The sequence below is a fragment of the Sodiomyces alcalophilus genome (genome assembly GCF_042370955.1).
Source record: "Sodiomyces alcalophilus JCM 7366 unplaced genomic scaffold ACRALscaffold_5, whole genome shotgun sequence".
NCBI classification, from domain to species: domain Eukaryota; kingdom Fungi; phylum Ascomycota; class Sordariomycetes; order Glomerellales; family Plectosphaerellaceae; genus Sodiomyces; species Sodiomyces alcalophilus.
Genome location: NW_027263536.1, coordinates 802062 through 819541, shown reverse-complemented (window position 1 = coordinate 819541; position 17480 = coordinate 802062). Strand labels below are relative to the sequence as shown.

The 17480-nt window shown below is 55.9% G+C and overlaps 6 protein-coding genes across 6 annotated transcripts; 2 read left to right on the top strand and 4 right to left on the bottom strand.

The window, feature by feature from the left end:
* Window positions 1-274: 274 nt before the first annotated feature.
* Window positions 275-1856, bottom strand: ACRALDRAFT_2042794 (uncharacterized protein; the record flags this gene model as incomplete). Its single annotated transcript, XM_071021287.1, has 3 exons — window positions 275-1026; window positions 1089-1724; window positions 1814-1856. The coding sequence occupies 3 exons, from the start codon at window positions 1854-1856 to the stop codon at window positions 275-277; spliced, it is 1431 nt and encodes a 476-aa protein (XP_070873996.1).
* A 338-nt stretch (window positions 1857-2194) lies between these two features.
* ACRALDRAFT_1082564 (uncharacterized protein) lies at window positions 2195-4233 on the bottom strand. The gene is made up of 2 exons (XM_071019326.1): window positions 3616-4233; window positions 2195-3462 (listed from the first exon to the last, which is right to left on the bottom strand). Exons 1-2 carry the CDS (start codon window positions 4057-4059, stop codon window positions 2557-2559), a joined length of 1350 nt encoding a protein of 449 aa, XP_070873995.1. The 5' UTR covers window positions 4060-4233; the 3' UTR covers window positions 2195-2556.
* Window positions 4234-5007: 774 nt separating this feature from the next.
* On the top strand, window positions 5008-6560 carry ACRALDRAFT_1043679 (uncharacterized protein). The gene is made up of 4 exons (XM_071015320.1): window positions 5008-5246; window positions 5326-5461; window positions 5527-5838; window positions 5906-6560. Exons 1-4 carry the CDS (start codon window positions 5214-5216, stop codon window positions 6436-6438), a joined length of 1014 nt encoding a protein of 337 aa, XP_070873994.1. The 5' UTR covers window positions 5008-5213; the 3' UTR covers window positions 6439-6560.
* A 19-nt stretch (window positions 6561-6579) lies between these two features.
* Window positions 6580-9944, bottom strand: ACRALDRAFT_1043675 (uncharacterized protein; the record flags this gene model as incomplete). The annotated part of the gene is made up of 2 exons (XM_071015319.1): window positions 6580-9708; window positions 9780-9944. The coding sequence occupies 2 exons, from the start codon at window positions 9942-9944 to the stop codon at window positions 6754-6756; spliced, it is 3120 nt and encodes a 1039-aa protein (XP_070873993.1). The 3' UTR covers window positions 6580-6753.
* Window positions 9945-10549: 605 nt separating this feature from the next.
* On the top strand, window positions 10550-11908 carry ACRALDRAFT_1071566 (uncharacterized protein; the record flags this gene model as incomplete). Its single annotated transcript, XM_071017875.1, has 1 exon — window positions 10550-11908. One exon carries the CDS (start codon window positions 10550-10552, stop codon window positions 11906-11908), a length of 1359 nt encoding a protein of 452 aa, XP_070873992.1.
* Window positions 11909-12275: 367 nt separating this feature from the next.
* ACRALDRAFT_1064708 (uncharacterized protein) lies at window positions 12276-14645 on the bottom strand. The gene has a single exon (XM_071017026.1). It carries the CDS (start codon window positions 14204-14206, stop codon window positions 12698-12700), a length of 1509 nt encoding a protein of 502 aa, XP_070873991.1. The 5' UTR covers window positions 14207-14645; the 3' UTR covers window positions 12276-12697.
* Between the last annotated feature and the right edge of the window lie 2835 nt (window positions 14646-17480).

Sequence of the window (17480 nt, the reverse complement as noted above, 5' to 3'; positions counted from 1 at the left end):
CCTGAGTCGAGGGCTTCGTGGGAGGACTTTTGGAATCATTCCTCCCTCGTCCATGGTTCATCCATCCTTGGGACGAGAGGCGAACGAGAGAAACGACTGACACTGTACAACAAAAAAGCAAATACATGTACCATAGAAATGTAGGAACACAACCCCCCAGCCACCAACGCCTTGTACTTCAAGATGTCCTGCCAGAATATAGAAAAGAAAGCACCCGTCCCTGTTTCCAAGTGGTATTATTTCATCCCGTCGTCCGTCTCCGTCGTCCTATGACCTACCGATAGAACACGGTCAAATCGCCGTTCGGCAGAGGGAGGTGCTTCAGCCTGTCCATAATCTCGGCATCCGACAGGTTCTGCTCGGTGATGATCTGATCGAAAGGGTGGCAGCCATCGGTGTACTTTTGCAGCGGATCTCCAGCGGCGGGACGGGCCTGTCCCGTAGCCAGGGCGGCGAGATACTGCTTGCTGACGACGTACTTGTGCACGCGATAAAGACAGCCCTTGATGACGCCAAACTGGACGAGCCTCCGCACGTCGACGTAGCGGAGGACGTCGAAGCCGTCCTCCTGGTGTCCGCGGAGCCACTCGATGACGCTCTTGCCGACGCAGAAGGAGGTCATGAGGCGGACGAGGCGGAAGCGCGGCACCTTGACGGGCCCGCAGGAGACGTAGGCGGCGCACTCGTCCTGCATGCCCTTGTCGGCGACAAAGTCGTGGATGCCGTGGGCGCGGGGCGCGTAGCACGAGCCGAAGAAGAAGAGGTCCAGCAGCAGGATGACGTCGTAGCGGAGCAGGTGGCGGAGGGCGAGGGTGGCGAGGTCGAGCGACACGTCGGCCTGGAAGGCGATGCGGCGCACGTCGGACACGCCGTCGATGTGGGCGATGACTTTTTGCAGGGTCAGGTCCCAGGTCGGGTCGACGAGGGAGGCGAGCTTTGTCTTGGCGACGGGGACGTGCCAGCCTTTGACCAGCGGGGGCGGGGGGTGGTGCGGGAAGAGCTTCATGTTGAGGATGTTTGCGTCGTCTGGAGGGTCGGATGAGAGGAATGGACGAAAGAAAAAAAAAAAGAATCATGGCAAAACTCACCGACGGGGATCATGCACTCGCCATAGTTATTCAGATCCTCCCTCACAATCTCCAGCAAGCTCTCGATCGGTCTCCTCTCGCCGCCACCAGCCTTTTTGGCTCCTCCCACGATGGCCTTCTCCTCCCCCGGAAACCCGCCGCAGGCACCAGCGCGACCACTACTGCTCCCCGCGCCGAAGCAGCTTAGCCCAGCGCCGCGCCGGTCCCAGTCCTCCGTCTCCTGCTGGCTCAGGTACTCGTCCTGCTTCTCCATCTCGGCAAAGGTGACGGCCAGGCGGCGCACGACGCGTTCGTAGGAGGCCTGCTCGGCGTCGGCATCGAGCACCAGGCCAAAGTTGAAGATGAACTCGTTGCGCTGGTACTTGGCGTGGGGGATCAGCACGGGGAACCCCAGGACGGCGTACCGGCCTTCCGGGTCCTGCACGGTGATGAAGCGGTTGAAGAAGGCCTTGCGGGGGATGATGTACTCGCGCAGGACGTCAAAGTTGATCAGCGGCGGCTTGGAAGGGCCCGGTGCCGCCGTCGTCGGCCCGGTCGTCGTCGTCGGGGCATTCGGGGAGAGAGCGTGGTTGTTTGATGACGAGGAGGTGGAGGCAACGATGCAGCCCGGGGGAGATTGGGCGACGATCTTGGGGCCTGGAGGATATGGTCAGTCCTCTTTTCTTCCATTTATGTGTGGGGATGAGATGGAGATGAAGATGATGAACGACAGGTGAGCCACTTGCCTTTTTGAGGGAAGAACCGCGCGTAAAAGATTCCCTGGATCATGATTGCCGCATTGTAAGGATTCTCGAAAGATAGACTAAAAAATCGACTTGAGTATATGTAAAAGTAAGTTGGTGAGTTGATTTGGAGAGGATTAGATGGATGAAATGTCGAGGATGGAGAGTAGTAGAGTATTAGGTAGGGAGGGAATGAATGAGTTTCGGTGTGTTGAACGGCCAATCCAAATTCGCTCACCGATTCGGTGATCGGTGACTCGGTGAGCGGTGAGCGGGGCGGTGACTGGGTCACGCACTGTAACTGGCTAAACGCCAAAACTTCCCCAGCCAAGCCGGCAATCAGTGCAACAATTCTACAATCTCATACACGGGAGCGAAGATAATGCCCTCACTGCAATAGGATTGGAAATTCCAGAGGCTATTGTCCACCACGTCAAACCTGAACAGATCCTCACGCATCGGCACAGACAATGTCCAGAACTCATCAATTCATGACCCTTTCCTACCTCTCTTGACTCTGAGAGAACCCGACCTTCAGCCTTCGGTATCTCGCCTTTCGGGGACAAGGTCCAACGAAACAAATAAACAACAACGTATGTACACGTCCCTAGTCACTAATACTCCAGCGTCACCTGCTGCCTTCATTCTGCTGGTTCTATTATGCGGCTCTGCTCTGGCATTAGAAAATCAAAGAAGATAGAATTCAGAGTCCCAAGCCAGTATTTTTTTTGTTCGTCTCGTTCCCCTTATGATCCACCGAGCAGATGCTCAACCGCGCCCTGGACACTGCCTCCGCTGCGACGCAGAGCCGCCACGTTCCGGTCAAAGTCGTAAAAGCCCATGTCGTTGAGTTGGCGTAGCTGGTCCGCATAACGCTCCTCGGGCGGCCGGTTGTCCGGGGGAGCCGCGGGGGCCGCTCCACCAAAGGCACCGCCTGCGCCGAGACCCCACATACTCATGGCCTGCTGCATCATCTCGGGCGTAATTTGTCCAAATGGGTTCGCGGCCTGGCCCTGGCCTTGGCCTTGACCTTGCGGGTTGTTGGGAGGAGGAGCGAAGAGGGCGGCGAAGGGGTTCACGGGAGGCGTATTCTGCGAGGTTGTGTTGGCAGTGGCGTCCGTTGTTCCGGTTCCTGCTGCCGTTCCCTGGGCGCCGGGCGCAGTGGCGGGAGAAGCGCCGGCACCCTGGCCACCAAACAATGCGTTGAGGTTGTTCAGCTGGCCAAGAAACGAGTTCATATCGCCTCCACCGGGGAAACCTGCCATGGGAGGGAGAGCAAAGGGGTTGGGGGGCTGGTTGCTGTCGGTGTTGGTGGCGGTGTTATTGGTATTGGTATTGGTGTTGCTGGCGGCAGCGTCGGCGGGGGTGGTGTCGGTAGCACCGGGGGCGGGGAAGGAGGAGGCGCCTTGGCCGCCCATCATGTTGCGCTGCATGCGCATGACGTTGCGCAGCATGTCGGGGTTGGTCATCATCTGGCGCATAAAGGGCGACTGGATGATTTCGCGGGCATTAGGCAGGTTGCGGAGCTGGGGGTTGCTCTGGATCAAGAAGTCGATGAACTGGGGGTTATCGAGAGCCGCGTCCATGGTCTGCATGATGGTGGGGTCGGAGAGCATCTGGGCCATCTGTTCGTCCGAGGGGGGAGCGCCCATCTAGAGTTGGTTAGCGGGGGAGAAGACGGATACTCGAGGACGAAAGAAAAGTAGGAAAAGAGAATAGAGAAAGAAACAAACAGAGAAGATGCCAGAGGAAAAGAATGGGGGGGGTAAAAAGGGAAAAGTAGAAGAAACGGACGAAAAACTTACCCCTCCATCGGCGCCAAACATCTCCCGACTGGGCAGGTTAATGTGACCGGCGTAGCGAGCGCCGGTTAGACCGGCGAGAGGATTGTTGGCGACGCCGGCCGCCATATTGGTAGGGACGGCCGCCGGGGTCGAGGAGCGCGCGTCGCCGGTAGACGAGGCCGACGGCGGCGTGGGGTTGGAAGCGGCCGACTTGACCATGTGGATGGTGTTGTTGGGCTTGATCTTGTACGACTCGAGGGTGTCGTCGTTTTTCATGACGCGGCCCGAGTAGATGAGCCGCTGACGCTCGACGGGGACGTTCTCAAATTCGTCGCTGGCGAGCTTGGTCTTGAGCTCGAGGACGGTGGCGGATTCGGCCATGGTCAGGGTATGGAGTTTGTCGCCGCCCGTCTTCACCTTGAAGGTGATCTGGGCCTCGGAGGCGCCCTCAGCATTGTCGGCCATGGTCCCAGTCGAAATCGAGGTAGATTCCAATGATTCCAATCGTTCGTGGTCTTGCGCGAAAGGTAAAGGCAAAATGGGGTTGTTGACGTTGTGACGACGGCGGCAACGGTTGGTTTTGGCGGGTGGGTGGGTGGTGGGGGCCTGAGAGCTATTATAAGAGGTGAAGAGTGGGGTGTTGGCGCGGGCGAATTAGCGGTCGAGCTAGCGACTTCAGGTCAGCTTATCGAGAGGGCGAGGCTGGGACGAGCAGAGGGAAAGGAGAGGAATTACTGAGGACGTATTCGTAAAGGCAAGGCAGAAGATGCGGGCAAAGTGATACGCGATGACATAAGAAAGGAAAGTGTACAGATGTACTTGTAGATAAACTGAGCTGATGGCGTAGGTACCTGAACTAGGTACCAAGTTGCCCCTTTCCTTTTGCTTCCAAGTGGTTCTGCTCCTTTTCCCATTTTATTGTACGGTAGGTACATTGTACATGTAATCCTGCCTAAATTCTGCCCACTCGATTAACACCACGTTCGACGAGAGTGGTGCAAGTCGACGTCGACTGTCTGCCCATTGTGAGTTGGCCAGGCAAATCATGATTGACTAAAAAGAGTGGAAAACAAGGAGAGAAAAAAGGGGAAGGAAAAAAAAGAAAAAAAAAGGAAGAAAAAGGAAAATAATGATAATAATTCCAACTTGCAACTTGCCCTCAACACCATCGTCCAACATATATTCACACAATGTTGAATGTTTCAACTTATAACACGATACGATACCCTCACCGGCTAACCCATTGGTACAATGCCGACCTCTGCATTCCGAGTCGGCCCTCATTCGCTCGTTCCCCGACCGCTCTTTTCGGATTAGTGATATGCGGGGAAGCCCCGGTGCCTCGGCTGCAAGCTACTGAGTATGGACCTTCCCCGTGAGCTGTCCACGACACCGCCCGGGGACTAATCCATCGGAAAGCTTCCTCCGTCCTCCGTACACACCACCTATAACATAGATTCCCACCTTACATCTTACCTACATTACAACTCTTCGAACTCCCTCTTCACTAGACAATTGTTGCATATTTCGCTTTTACCTTGTTGTACTGCCTCCTGTAATCAAGACAAGTCCTCCGGTATTCTTCATCCACTCACTACCACATACCTACTTCAGACACCATGAGAGCCATCCAAATCAAGCAATACGTCAAGGTGAGAAGGATCACCAGGCTTCGTGCCCAAAGAAACCTACAATCTTCACATCGCACTGACACATCACGTCCTCCTCCAGTCGCCCAAAGAGCTTCAGGTCTCCGATCTACCCGACCCAACCCCGAAACCCGACGAGTACCTCATCCAAGTTCACGCCGCAGCAACCAACTTCTTCGACATTCTCCAGGTCCAAGGGAAATACCAAAACCAACCTCGTACGTCTCACGTCGTTCCAGAAGAATCGTCCCGACATCCCACTGACCGCCCCGCCCCTACCTAGCCTTCCCCTGGGTGGCCGGCGCCGAATTCGCCGGTATCGTCCTCCAGACCCCCTCCTCCTCCTCCTCACCCAAGTTCCCCGTAGGCTCGCGGGTCTTCGGCGCAACACAGGGTGCTTTCGCCATGCAGTGCGTCGCCAAAGAGGTGTCTCTCCTCCCCATCCCCGACGGCTGGTCCTTCCAAGAAGGAGCCGGCCTCTTCGTCACCGCCCCGACCAGCTACGGAGCTCTAGTCGTCCGCGCCGGCATTAAACCCGGCGACTACGTCCTCATCCACGCCGCGGCAGGTGGCGTCGGCTTGGCCGCTGTTCAAGGTACCTACACTCTTCCAGCATACCTCACCGGAAATTCGCCCTACTTACCCCTCCCCTCCCCTCGTAGTCGCCAAAGCCTTCGGCGCAACCGTCATCGCAACCGCCTCCACCCCGCGCAAGCGCGAGATCGCCCTCTCCTACGGCGCCGACCACGCCATCGACCCAGCCTCCCCCAACTGGCCCCAGGAGGTCCGCGCCCTGACCCCGGGCAAGCGCGGCGTCGACATCGTCTACGACCCCGTCGGCGCCGTCGACGCCTCCACAAAATGCACCGCCTGGAACGGCCGCATCCTCGTCGTCGGCTTCGCCGCCGGCCAGATCGAAAAGGTCGCCATGAACAAGGTCCTCCTCAAGAACATCTCCCTCGTCGGCATCCACTGGGGCCAGTACGCCGTCCACGAACCCGAAACCGTCGTCACCGTCTGGGAGGGCATCATGAAGCTGGTGAAGGAGGGCAAGATGCGTGGCACCGAGTTCACCGACCGCTCCTTTGTCGGGCTCGAGTCTGTCCCGGACGCCCTCGTCTCGCTTGGCAGTAGGGGTACCTGGGGGAAGGTTGTCGTCCGAATTCCCCAGGACGACGGGAAGAGTAGGCTCTGAGTAAACCCGTCGTCCTTCCTGTTTTTTATTACCTATCTAACTATATACCGGGCGTTGAATAACAATGGACTTCCACTGCGTAAATTCAGTGAGGGATTCAGACCTCAATCTTCCATAAAACTGATGGCAGTCACTCAAGTGATTGATTGTACCTTGTTTATTCAATGCTATCTATAAGAATGGGTATGCTACCTTCGTCACGTCGTGTCATTCCTATGTATTATCGCCACGGACAGGATTGCAAAGCAGTCCTTCGTCATGGCCGGGTTCAGGAGGTATCCCACCCTATTATAAAACAACCCAGAGGGCAGCCTCTCATGAAACCCCGACAAAGCGAGAAAACTTCTGTACAACGTCCTTGTCGACGTTGACCAGCCATTCCTCCTGGAACTTTTGCTCCCCACCGGCCCGCTCCACGAGATCATGCAACCTCTGCCGCACGAAATGCTTCGCCACCACGCGGTGAACCGGGTCGTTCTCGCTGAGCTCCCGCGCGCGCACGCTCCGCGGCGTGTCGTACTCGCTAGCCTCCAACTGCGCCCATATCAGGCAGTCCTCGCCATCCACGACGCCGCCCTGGAGCTCCGCCACCGTGTCCGCCCAGAGCGCCAGGTAATCCTGCAGCTTGCCGAGGACGAGGTCCTGCACCGGATGGGGCAGCTCGATCAGCCGCGTGAGCCCGAGAAGCGTCAGCTTCTTGTGTTCCGCGAGGTCCCACGACTCCATGTACGCGAACCACTCGCCCGCCAGCCAGGGCCAGACCTGCTGGTCCAGCGACCCAAACGACGCGAGCATGTTGACGAACAGCGTGGGGTCGGCGAGCGCGAGACGCGCGAGGATGGCGAAATAATCGCCCTCGGTGACCACGTTGATTTTGGCCACTTTCCTGTTGGGGCCCGTGGTCTGACGGGCCTCCCACGCGTCATGTAACCGCTCCAGGATCTTTTTCAAAAGGCCGGTTTCGAGCATATCTTGGATAATGACGGAAACTCCATTGGTCCCGCCAAATGCCTCAGCTGCCCGGATCATGTACTCAATACACCCCGTGGCCGTCTTAACTTGCTCTCTGCTCTTAGCCTCCATGGCACCCGAGAGCGCCGCCACGAACGGACGCCTAAGATTGTCACTTAGAACCGATTGGGGCGCCATGAGAATGTAGCCCTCGACGGTCTCCATGGCCTGGCCGGCGATTTCCGGCGAATATTCGAGTATGGGGAGGGCGAGCGGGGCGATCTCGATAATCTCGGCAGAGACGGGCGGACTGCTCTGCATCAGGATCGAGTTCCAGAGCTCCAGGACCTCTTCTATAAGACTGAGGTGCAGTTCCGAAGTCGGCTGCGCCGTTTCCCTTATCAAAGGGACCATCATGGGGTGGTACCGCTGCGAGTCGCTGCCTATGGAATTAACCAACGCCGTGAAGATCCCGACGATCGCCGTCTTGATCATGAACTCCTGCGCGCCCGTCGTCTCGAACACCTGAACGACCGCCGACATGACAAAGTCGCCGAAAGGCGCCGCATGGGACTCGAGCCTGGTTACCCCGATGCGGATCGTTTCCAGCACGGCAAGTCTCGTCTCATCGTTGCTCAAGTCGTTAATGAGCTTGGTCAGCGCCTGCAGGATGGGCTGGGCATGGGGCGCAAAGGCCTCGGCGTTAAAGTCGAGGTCATCCAGTACCGTCTGGAGATTCCGCGCCGCTGTTGCGAGAACCACAACGTCATTGTTGGGGTCCTCCGTGCTCAAAAAGTGCCGGAACATTCCGTAGATGATGGACCGGCCCTCGAGTGTCACCTCCTGGAACGGCCATTGGCCCAGCAGAATGGCGATCCGCCTCCGGATCACCTTGGCTAGTGGCCCCGTCTGCTGGGCGTCGGGCACCAGGTTTTCCTTCAGGAAGGAGTTGAAGTCGATCTTTTTGACCAGGTGCATGGCAGCCAGCCCCATGGCCGTGTACAGTGCATCCTTGGAGCCAAAGTCACCCTGGCCACCCTTCGCACTTTCAACGTAGGTCAAGAGATTGGGAATCAGTATGTCTTTCTTGTGGTTGAGGAGAGTGAGGAAGACTTTCTCCGCTGCCGGGCGAACTTCCCACTCCCACGCCGAGCCCTCAAACCTCTCGTGGTGTTCCCAGTCCTCGGGGTCCTCCTCCCACGCCTCGAGGTCGGACTGCCGGAAGATGAAGAGGCGGCTGAGAATGGTGCCTGCCATTCGGACCGTGAAATCGTGCGTGAAAAGTTCCGTCTTAACGAACTCCACCGCCTCGCCCTCTTCCTGCCTCGCCTCCGCTCCACGATAGACGAATGTATGTTTGGGGAGGAATGCCAGCTCGAGGCATGACTTGATCAGGATGAGAGCTCTCGTTGCTAGTTTCTCCAGCAAGGGACCCTCCGCTTTGGACTTGGAGCCGCCCGAGTCGCCTCCCGAGTACCTCACCCCTTCGGACTTGTCGAACACTGCAGCCAGCCTTTCCACCAGATCCCAGTAGGCGTGTACTAGCGGGATGGAATTTGGCAAGGCGGCAAAGCCGGCCGGATGGGATTGAGCCATGGAGACATGTAGCTTGGTGAATTGTATCAGGTGTTTGCCCACGGCCTCTTGATACGTAGTTGGGACGGACGAGTCTTGGCTGACGAAAGAAAGGAATTGGCCAAACTGGGTCTGGGACAGTGCCCAAAACTGCTGGACCGTCTTGTCCTTGTGGGGAGCCGCATATCCCGATATCAAAAGCCGGCGTAGAATCTTGAGAGCAGAAAGGGTATTGTGTATCGCCACATCGGCCTCCTCCGGGCTGCCCTGGCCCGCAGTTAAGTAGTTCACCCAGATGGTTGACTTTTCGGCATAGATCTCCCCAAGGACATATGCCATCTCCGGGGTGATGGATTGCAGAGCCGTCTGGGAACTCTTGAGTCGAGCTGTGCTCATCTCCTTGACGACCTGAAGGATGATCTGGAGTGTGCCGTACAGCTGTTGAGGCTCGCCCGCGGTAGATCGCAGGAGACCGATGAGGCTAGGGAGAGCTTCGGGCCACTGTCGAGGGTAATCGATGCGAATGATTCTGGCTGTAGCGAGGGCACTCTGCAGGGCCAGGCCTTTCTCGCGCTCCGCGAGTGTTCCCTGGATCAATCTCTGGCGGATGACATCCTTCTCTTCGGGGGTAATGCCGCCCTTGGCGACGTTGGCAAGACGCCAGTGTTTATCGATTCCATTCTTTAATTGAATAATGGCCAGAAAACGGATTTCGGTGGGAAGGGACTGGTCTAGGAAGACGGACTGTTTGGTGGTCACGCACTTTAGCATCATGGTCCAAGTTTGGGAGTGGTACAGGGACGGGACTCCTTTACCTGAAGAGACGAGTAGAAGCCCTTTCCCTCCTCCCATGACGCCAACTGACGGCCGGCTTCTTGTCTTTTCGAGTAGTCGCTTGATGTTGCTGCTTCCAGCGTACGGCATAGCTCCTGTAGGGTGAGGGGATTGGCATCCCCCGGGACCTCGACGGCAAAGCTCATTGTGGCTGGCTATGGCGATGGCTGAAGCGACAAAGGGGGTTGTAGCGGAAGAGCAATGTTTCGAAAGGATTTTAGAGTAAGCGAGAAGGCTGTGATATTGGGTGATTGGGACCCAATTTGTGATGCCTTTTGGCACCTTTCTTGCCGGCCTTGAGGGGACAGTCGTGTCGTCGCTGAAGCAGGTGGAAGTTAGGTTACGAAGTAGGTCTATCTTATCTGGTCCTCGCGGTCCTCGAAGGATTTGGCGGGGTACGAATCTACAACGTACATTGCACAGAGAAAGATACTTCGCACTTCGTACACGTCAGATACATGTGTCGCGATGGATGTCATACAGGGTAAATAGCCAATTAATACATAGGTACCCACCCGATTGTCTCTTTTGACCTTTTACCCCTTACATAAGCCACAAGCTTCTCGGACGTCGGCGTCGGCTTGCATCAAAAACGAACCTCGGCTCTTCACCTGCAACTGCCTCCCGTCACGTCACAAACCAAACAGTTTCAACATGCTTCTTCCTTCAGCCATGTAAAAGCCGGAGCAACCTCACACAGCTTCATCTTGCAGCTGAAGCAAACCAAACGCGAACAACCAATGCCCCCCAGATGACCTCGAATTTTGCGCAAGCGCAGCAGCGCCTCGCCGCGCGCCGACAAACCCGCGAAGCCGAAGCCCAAGCCCAAGTCCAAGCGGCGGCCCGCGCAGCCACCTCCGCCCGAGCCCGCCTCGCCCGACTCCCTTTCCCCTTCTCCCGCCTCGATGCCGCCTGGGACACCCTCTCCTCCCGCGAGGGCACGCGTCCTGCGTTCCGCGTAGGCCAGGTCGACGCCGAGCTCCTAGACGACGAGCTCGCCGACCTGCTGCGCGGCCAGGTCGGCGAGGCCCTCAAATACTTTGGCGGCGGCCACATTCAGGACGACTGGTCCGCCGAGATCCTGCTCGCCCTGCGCGCCGTTTTGTTCAAGCTGACCGTTTGGGACCACGACGCCACCTACGGCGCCGCCTTGCAAAACCTCAAGTACACGGACGCCCGGCACCCCGGGCCCGTACTGGTGCCGCCCTCGCGCTGGCAAAAGTCGCTCTACGGCCTCTTCACGGTCTGCGGGAAGTATGCCTGGACCAGGTGGGAAGGGTGGCTCCTTGATCACAACGACGGGCACGAGGAACCGAGCCCAAGGATACAGAGGCTTTCACGCCTAACGGAAAGGATATCGACCCTCCACTCGACTGCCGCGCTCGCGTCGTTCCTCGTCTTTCTCCTGCAGGGGCGGTACAGGACGCTCCTGGACCGGGTCTTGCGGATGCGCCTCGCCCCGCCGACCAGCCAGGTCAGCAGGGAGGTCTCGTTTGAGTACCTCAACCGCCAGCTCGTCTGGCACGCATTCACCGAATTTCTCCTCTTCATCCTGCCGCTCGTCGGCATCCATCGGTGGAGGCGGTGGCTCTCGCGCACATGGCGGAAGACCAAGGAAATCATCAAGACGAGCGGGGCAGGCGACGGCGAGCGGGCCGCTCAGGGGGAATACGCCTTCTTGCCCGAGCGGACGTGTGCCATCTGCTACCAGGACCAGAACGCGGTGGCATCGACCGAGAACGAGATCATGGCCGCTGCGGCATCGAGCGGAGTTGTTGGCTCGGCGCAGACAGATATCACGAACCCTTATGAGACGATACCCTGTGGATGCGTTTACTGCTATGTGTGCATCGCGACGCGGTTGGAGAGGGAGGAGGGAGAAGGGTGGACATGCCTGAGATGCGGCGAAATCGCCAAGGAGTGTAAACCGTGGAATGGAGACGTACTAGAGCCCATCAAGAAGTCGCCCACGGCGAAGGTGGTGGCATTTTCCGATGAGTTCACCCAGGACGATGTTGTGAGTGTCGGAGGGTCTGAAGGTGACGAACCCTCGTCTTCTAGTGAGGTGGCGTCAGAGACATATGAGGAAGCGAGGGGTCAACCACTCTAGAAGTTCTGTATAAAGCCCTATACAGCATGCCGATATATGGCAATTATTTGCTTTATGTTTGTTTTACTAGGCACTTAGGTTCCCAAGGCAGCATTATCAGGCGAAGATAGTCTAAAGACACGCAGATATGAATCTCACGGCGGTTCTCGAACTAAATCGCAGTCGAGTAGACCTTCAATGTGCCCAGGGCATCGCAGCTTGACATATGTAACATGGATTTTCGACTCGTGGGACGGGGAGACTGGGAACGAGATGCAGCCATCCTCTTCAGCGCTCTATTCCATGACAACTGTGTGCTGGATAAGTAACAGGCACAACGCCCAAAGAAATGCCCCCTTTTGAGGCCGTTCTGTCCCTCGTATTCAATATACCTTGCGGTATATTCACACTATTCGTCCACAGCAGTTCTCAAGCCTCGGAGAACTTGATCAACGATACCGTAAATCGGGAGAAATATGTCTGAAAACCAGAAGAAAAAGTTCGATTAACACGATGCAGTAACTTTTATGGGGCGACTTGGAATACCCCGTACATCATGGCATTGATCCTCTTGAGCCTAGATTCTCGTTCGTGAAACAATCCAGGGAAAGAAGAGGAAAGAGAACAAAAAATAGTAATGAAATGGAATTAACAAGAAACGCCGTCGCCATGCTTTGCCACTGGGCCCATGAAGAGATACCGAGAAAGCCCCAAGAAAAGAAAAAAAGATATGCATCCGAGGGAATCCTTATACAAAGAGAAGAAGAAGCGGCACGTATTCCCAGGTCGGATCACGCGAATTTTCGTGCATCAATCAACGTATGGCGAGCCATATAGAGGTAGAGCGCCACCCGGGCTCAGTGGGATAGCCTCCGTCCGGCGCTCCCAATCATGATAAGAGTCTCGTTGATGAGGGCTGAACTGATCCACCGCGTACCACTGCCGTTGCACCGGCGACGGTCCCGGTGGGTAGTCATTCTCTAACGACGACGGCAGAACTGGTTCAGGCACTCTTGCTTCACCCCCAAATGCAGCCCCCTGGGGACGCGTCCCATCCTCAGCCAAGGTTGGAGAAGCTGGCCTGCTATATCGGCTCAGCGGGATGTGCTCTCGACGGTCAGAGACCCAATCGTCCCATGGGCCTCGGGTGGATCCGCCGCTGTTTAAGGAGTCTTGTAACCGATCGTGGTGGTGGTGATGGTGGTGGTGGTGGTTCTGACGATGATGGGAGTGGCGATCGGGGGGACAGAGATGGTCGTATCTGTGATAAGGGGCGAGATGATAATCATAGTCGTCCGGTAGAATAACCGGTCGGGCCGCTGAAGTGGAATGCCAGTCAATGGCTTCCTCCGCACCGTCATCATACGTCGGCTCCTCCTTGAAGTGATCGAGGTCGGCTTCCATGTCCCGGAGGTGGAGGGTGTCTGGACCGGCCCACTCGTCGATGAGCTCGGCGATGCGTCTGAAACCAGGAGTATGGCCACCATTATGACGGGCCTTGAATCCACAGCAAATGAACAGGTAACTGTGTATGAGCTCATGAAGAAAAGTAGAGATGAGGAGTCGACGGTTGTACTTTTTATCGTTGAGGATAGGGTCGGACAAGACGATGAGAGTCTCGAAACCCCCCAGGAGCCGGGATCGACGAAGAGCGGTGGTACCGATGATGTGGTGCTGATATTGGGTGCTCGAGGCGTGAGACCAGTCCCACGCAACGCGGCGGGAGAGACGGTTGTGAAAGAAAATCTCGTTTGCCGCCGAGAAGATACTCTCCAAAGCCGGGTTATCGATGGAGAACTCGGCCTCGCGGGATCTCGGCCGAATCAAGCTTCTGAGAATTCTCTCGTGCTGAGAATCCTTGCCCTTTCGACGGGCGATGGCCAGGCGTTGTTCCACATGCCACGCCGCTTCGTCATCTTCTAGTAAGTGAGCGTCATCATGAGTAGATGTTGAATAGATGGCCGTGTCGGATGAAATGGACAGGCCCGATGCCGTTCGCTCCATCGAACATGCCGACAAGTCCACGTTGGCCGCGGGAGACGGCGACCGTCGTTCTCGGATGATCAAAAAAGGCTGGTATGGAATAGAGACCGCCGGTTGGTCCGGAGGTTGGTGAGATGGTGAAATGGCGGCTTCCGAATAAAAGTCTGTCGTCCTAAATCGCTTGAAGGGCGGCAAGTGATCGTGAGGCGGTTGGTCTGAACCATCAGAATAGCTAACGCGCCGTTTACCTCCCATTAGATATGGGCAGGGGCCGCGGCCATCGCCTGCTCCCAGCGGCAATGGGCATGGCTCCCCGCCGACAAGCTGGAAGGCCATTGAACATGCTCGGGACGGCAGCAGAATCGTGGGACTACAGGTCTGAATAGAAGGAAAAGAAAAAGAAGGACAAAAAAGAGACGACAACCCCAGAAAGGATGTGGCGATTGTCGGTAATACAGAGAGACCAAATGTAGATGAGCTCGGGGCGGAATCGGGTCAGTGTGGAATGCGCTGGTCGCCGAGACCCTTGGAGGGGGAGGGGAGGCAAGACGTTGATGTACGTACGAAAGCCTGCAGCAACAATCCCAAGTAGGTACATAAATATGGAAGAGAGGGAGCGTCCAACCAACGGCAGCACATGCCGCATTTGGGATGGGAAAATATGTAAGGACGCGATCGATTGACTGACCTGTGTTGCCGGACCTAGGACAGCCATGCCAGTGGGAAACGAGTGTTCAACCCCCGCCTCACTTCCCAACTCAGTTGCATCTTTGCTTCGTAACGACAACATGCAACGGGGGAACTATTTTCTCTTCGAACGTCGGTGTTGTCATCCTCGTTGGCAGCGGGCGTCCGGTTCTCAGTATTGTGCGTCTGCCCAAGCCCTTCTAGCTGGCTGCGTCAAGTCCTGATAAAGGAAACGAGTCAACCACGTTGTTGCACAGAGAGCGGTGTGCATGTATGAGGTCAGTCTAGTCACGAGTCGTTCGGACTAGCATTGCGGGTTGGCTGGTTCGAGGGTCAAGAGGGTGGTGCGGCTGTCCACTGCAGATGGGGATTCCCGCACTATCCCGTCTTTTGTTCCTCTCCGCTCCACCACTCTGGGTCGTTTCTGGCTGCATGCGGCGCTAGTTGGCAACTTCCTCCCTGGCCTAGCCGCATGGCGTCGATCCAAGAATACACTACTAATTACTGCACTGCTGCTGTTCGTAGTTAGTTAGCGGGGGATGATGGCGGTTTTCAAGATGTAGCAGCGCTCCGACATCGCGTCAGTCCTAGAAGAAGAGTAGACCCCGCTCTGCACCATGGACTTCTCTTTTCTGGCCGCCGTGCTTCTTTCTGGTGGCGCCCGGCGAGGAAGCAAACTTCATGACGATAGTCGTTCTTGCGGGACGAAGACCGGGAAACTGTCCATATTGTCCACATGAATGAGAAACGTCCATCGACGTGGACTCACAGACCAAGAGTCCCACTCGGGCAGGGGTGTGTGTGACGGATCTTGAATGAGCACAATGGGCGGTAGAGATTGTTGCGACTTGCCGCGACGTCTGACTGGTTGCCTCACAAGCCCACCAAAGCTGACTGCAATGCAAAGCCCGCTGTCGCACAGGCCACACAGGAATCTTGAATAACCCCCGGGAGATGGACTAACTATATTCCGATAAACGTATGGAAGCTGGTATTACGTTGTACAGAGCCATCAGCTGAAATGAAGGCTTGGATTATCTAAGCGATCAATTATGCCAATTATGGCAGCTTAGATAATCGTTCAATTCAAACTGTTACATCGCCAAATACAGTAGGTAGCTGTACGAATATGCGACATTTGCTGGCCACGACAACTCACAGATAGGTGAAACACATTTCGCATAAAGTACGGACTGGGCCGACCCTCGTCGCCAATTGCGCCACGTCGCGTTGCTTTTCGTTGCAGGGTGCATTTACTGGGCACAACTTCGTGGCGTGGTTACGAATACACACAACAGCCAGTTCTCCAGGAGACGAGGCGGACTTTTGTACAAATTGCACTTGGGCCATATAACATGTGCCGGCATTCGAACTCGTAGCCAGGGAATCCCTTGATGCACTGTTCCCTCCATGCATATCGACATGCAGTGTGCTCGCTGCATTGGAACCACTGGTTATCAGAGCGATGCATCTCGCCTCGTCTTCGCTGTGAGACGTGGGCTGCATAATAAGGGTCTCTGTCACTATTCGCCGGGGAATCTTTCGACCGCCTTGCTGGCCGACTATCACCTAGTCTGCGCGAAGCGAGTATGGGGGTGACTTGATCCCTACGATGAAAACGCGAAAAATAAACGATTTCTATTCACACGACAATGCTCAGCTAGACGGCACTGAAGACTTGAGCTTGATAACCAATAGACGTATTGCCTTCGGGTACCTGCGTCGCCAGCAAAGCAGTCGAGCCGGTGAAATATTTTTGGCGATGCTCCAGGCTGGAAGAGATGGCGACTCTGATGATCATAAAACGGCTGACTCATCCCCGTTTCTCCTAGAGCGCTTCATGTCAACGCCGTGTCCTCTTCTATATACTTCTGACATGCTACTTCACACCGTTGATACCAGCGTTTCTTCTTCGCATTTCAACTGCGACGAACTTGAGGAAAGTGTAAATCACGACATGTTACCATACATACCGATTAGGCCTGCGGGCAGGCAGTAATGGATACAAGCCAGCAAGCCAATGTGCACCACAAGTCGCGTCGTCCTGCTGTGACTGGTTGGTGTAGGAGATTCTTTCAGCAACTCACGCGGGGCAGCGTCTGCGCTTGCATCGATGCAGGACGATTAGACGCGTTCTTATCTGAATGAGACACCTATTTCTATTTCTTCCGCTCTATCCCTATTATATAGCCTACTCTGTCGAAACCCTGATCTCGCTGGTATCCCTACGCCTCATACTGGGAGACATGCCTTTCACATTGACATAACCTGGATCCCTATCACGTATGACATAGGCTTTGAGGTCAGGGACTGGCTGCCTCGGCCGGTCCGGTAAACTGCCCGACTTCGTCGGTCAATTCTGCTTTAGTCAGACAACGATGCTAATGTCTTTTACACAGGACGGACACGAGCTCCGTGTAAGCCATCGAGCAGCAAGCTGCGATTGCCACAGTGCTTCACGTCCCAGTTAGAGCCATGGGCATATTCTGTCTCATCTACACTTGCTTCTTTGCGTTTTGTGCGTAACTTGCGGGTGCCCTTGTCCTCCATCATAGACAAGAGGATAGGGGATAGGGGCTCAAGGCGTGAGAAAAGAATCCTTTTTCTTTTCAGAGCCAGCTGGCACGTCAGAGTATTCCCCCAAACGTGCTAGAGTGCTCCATAGCCTAGATATGCTTTAGCCGAGAAACTGCAGAGGTGAGGTGGTGATGGCTCGACTCCGTCTTCAGCTTCGGCTTCAATGTTGGTTTTCGTCTCCAAGGAGACGATAGTGTCATGCGCAGAGATGACCAGTACATTGATCATGGAAAGCCTGCCGAATCTCGGAACCTCACCGGACCCTGTGACCAAGGCGATTTGGGAGACGTCTGCTGTCCGTTTGTCTCCAATGTTGATGAACCAGGGGCACGTTCAAAAGCTGCCC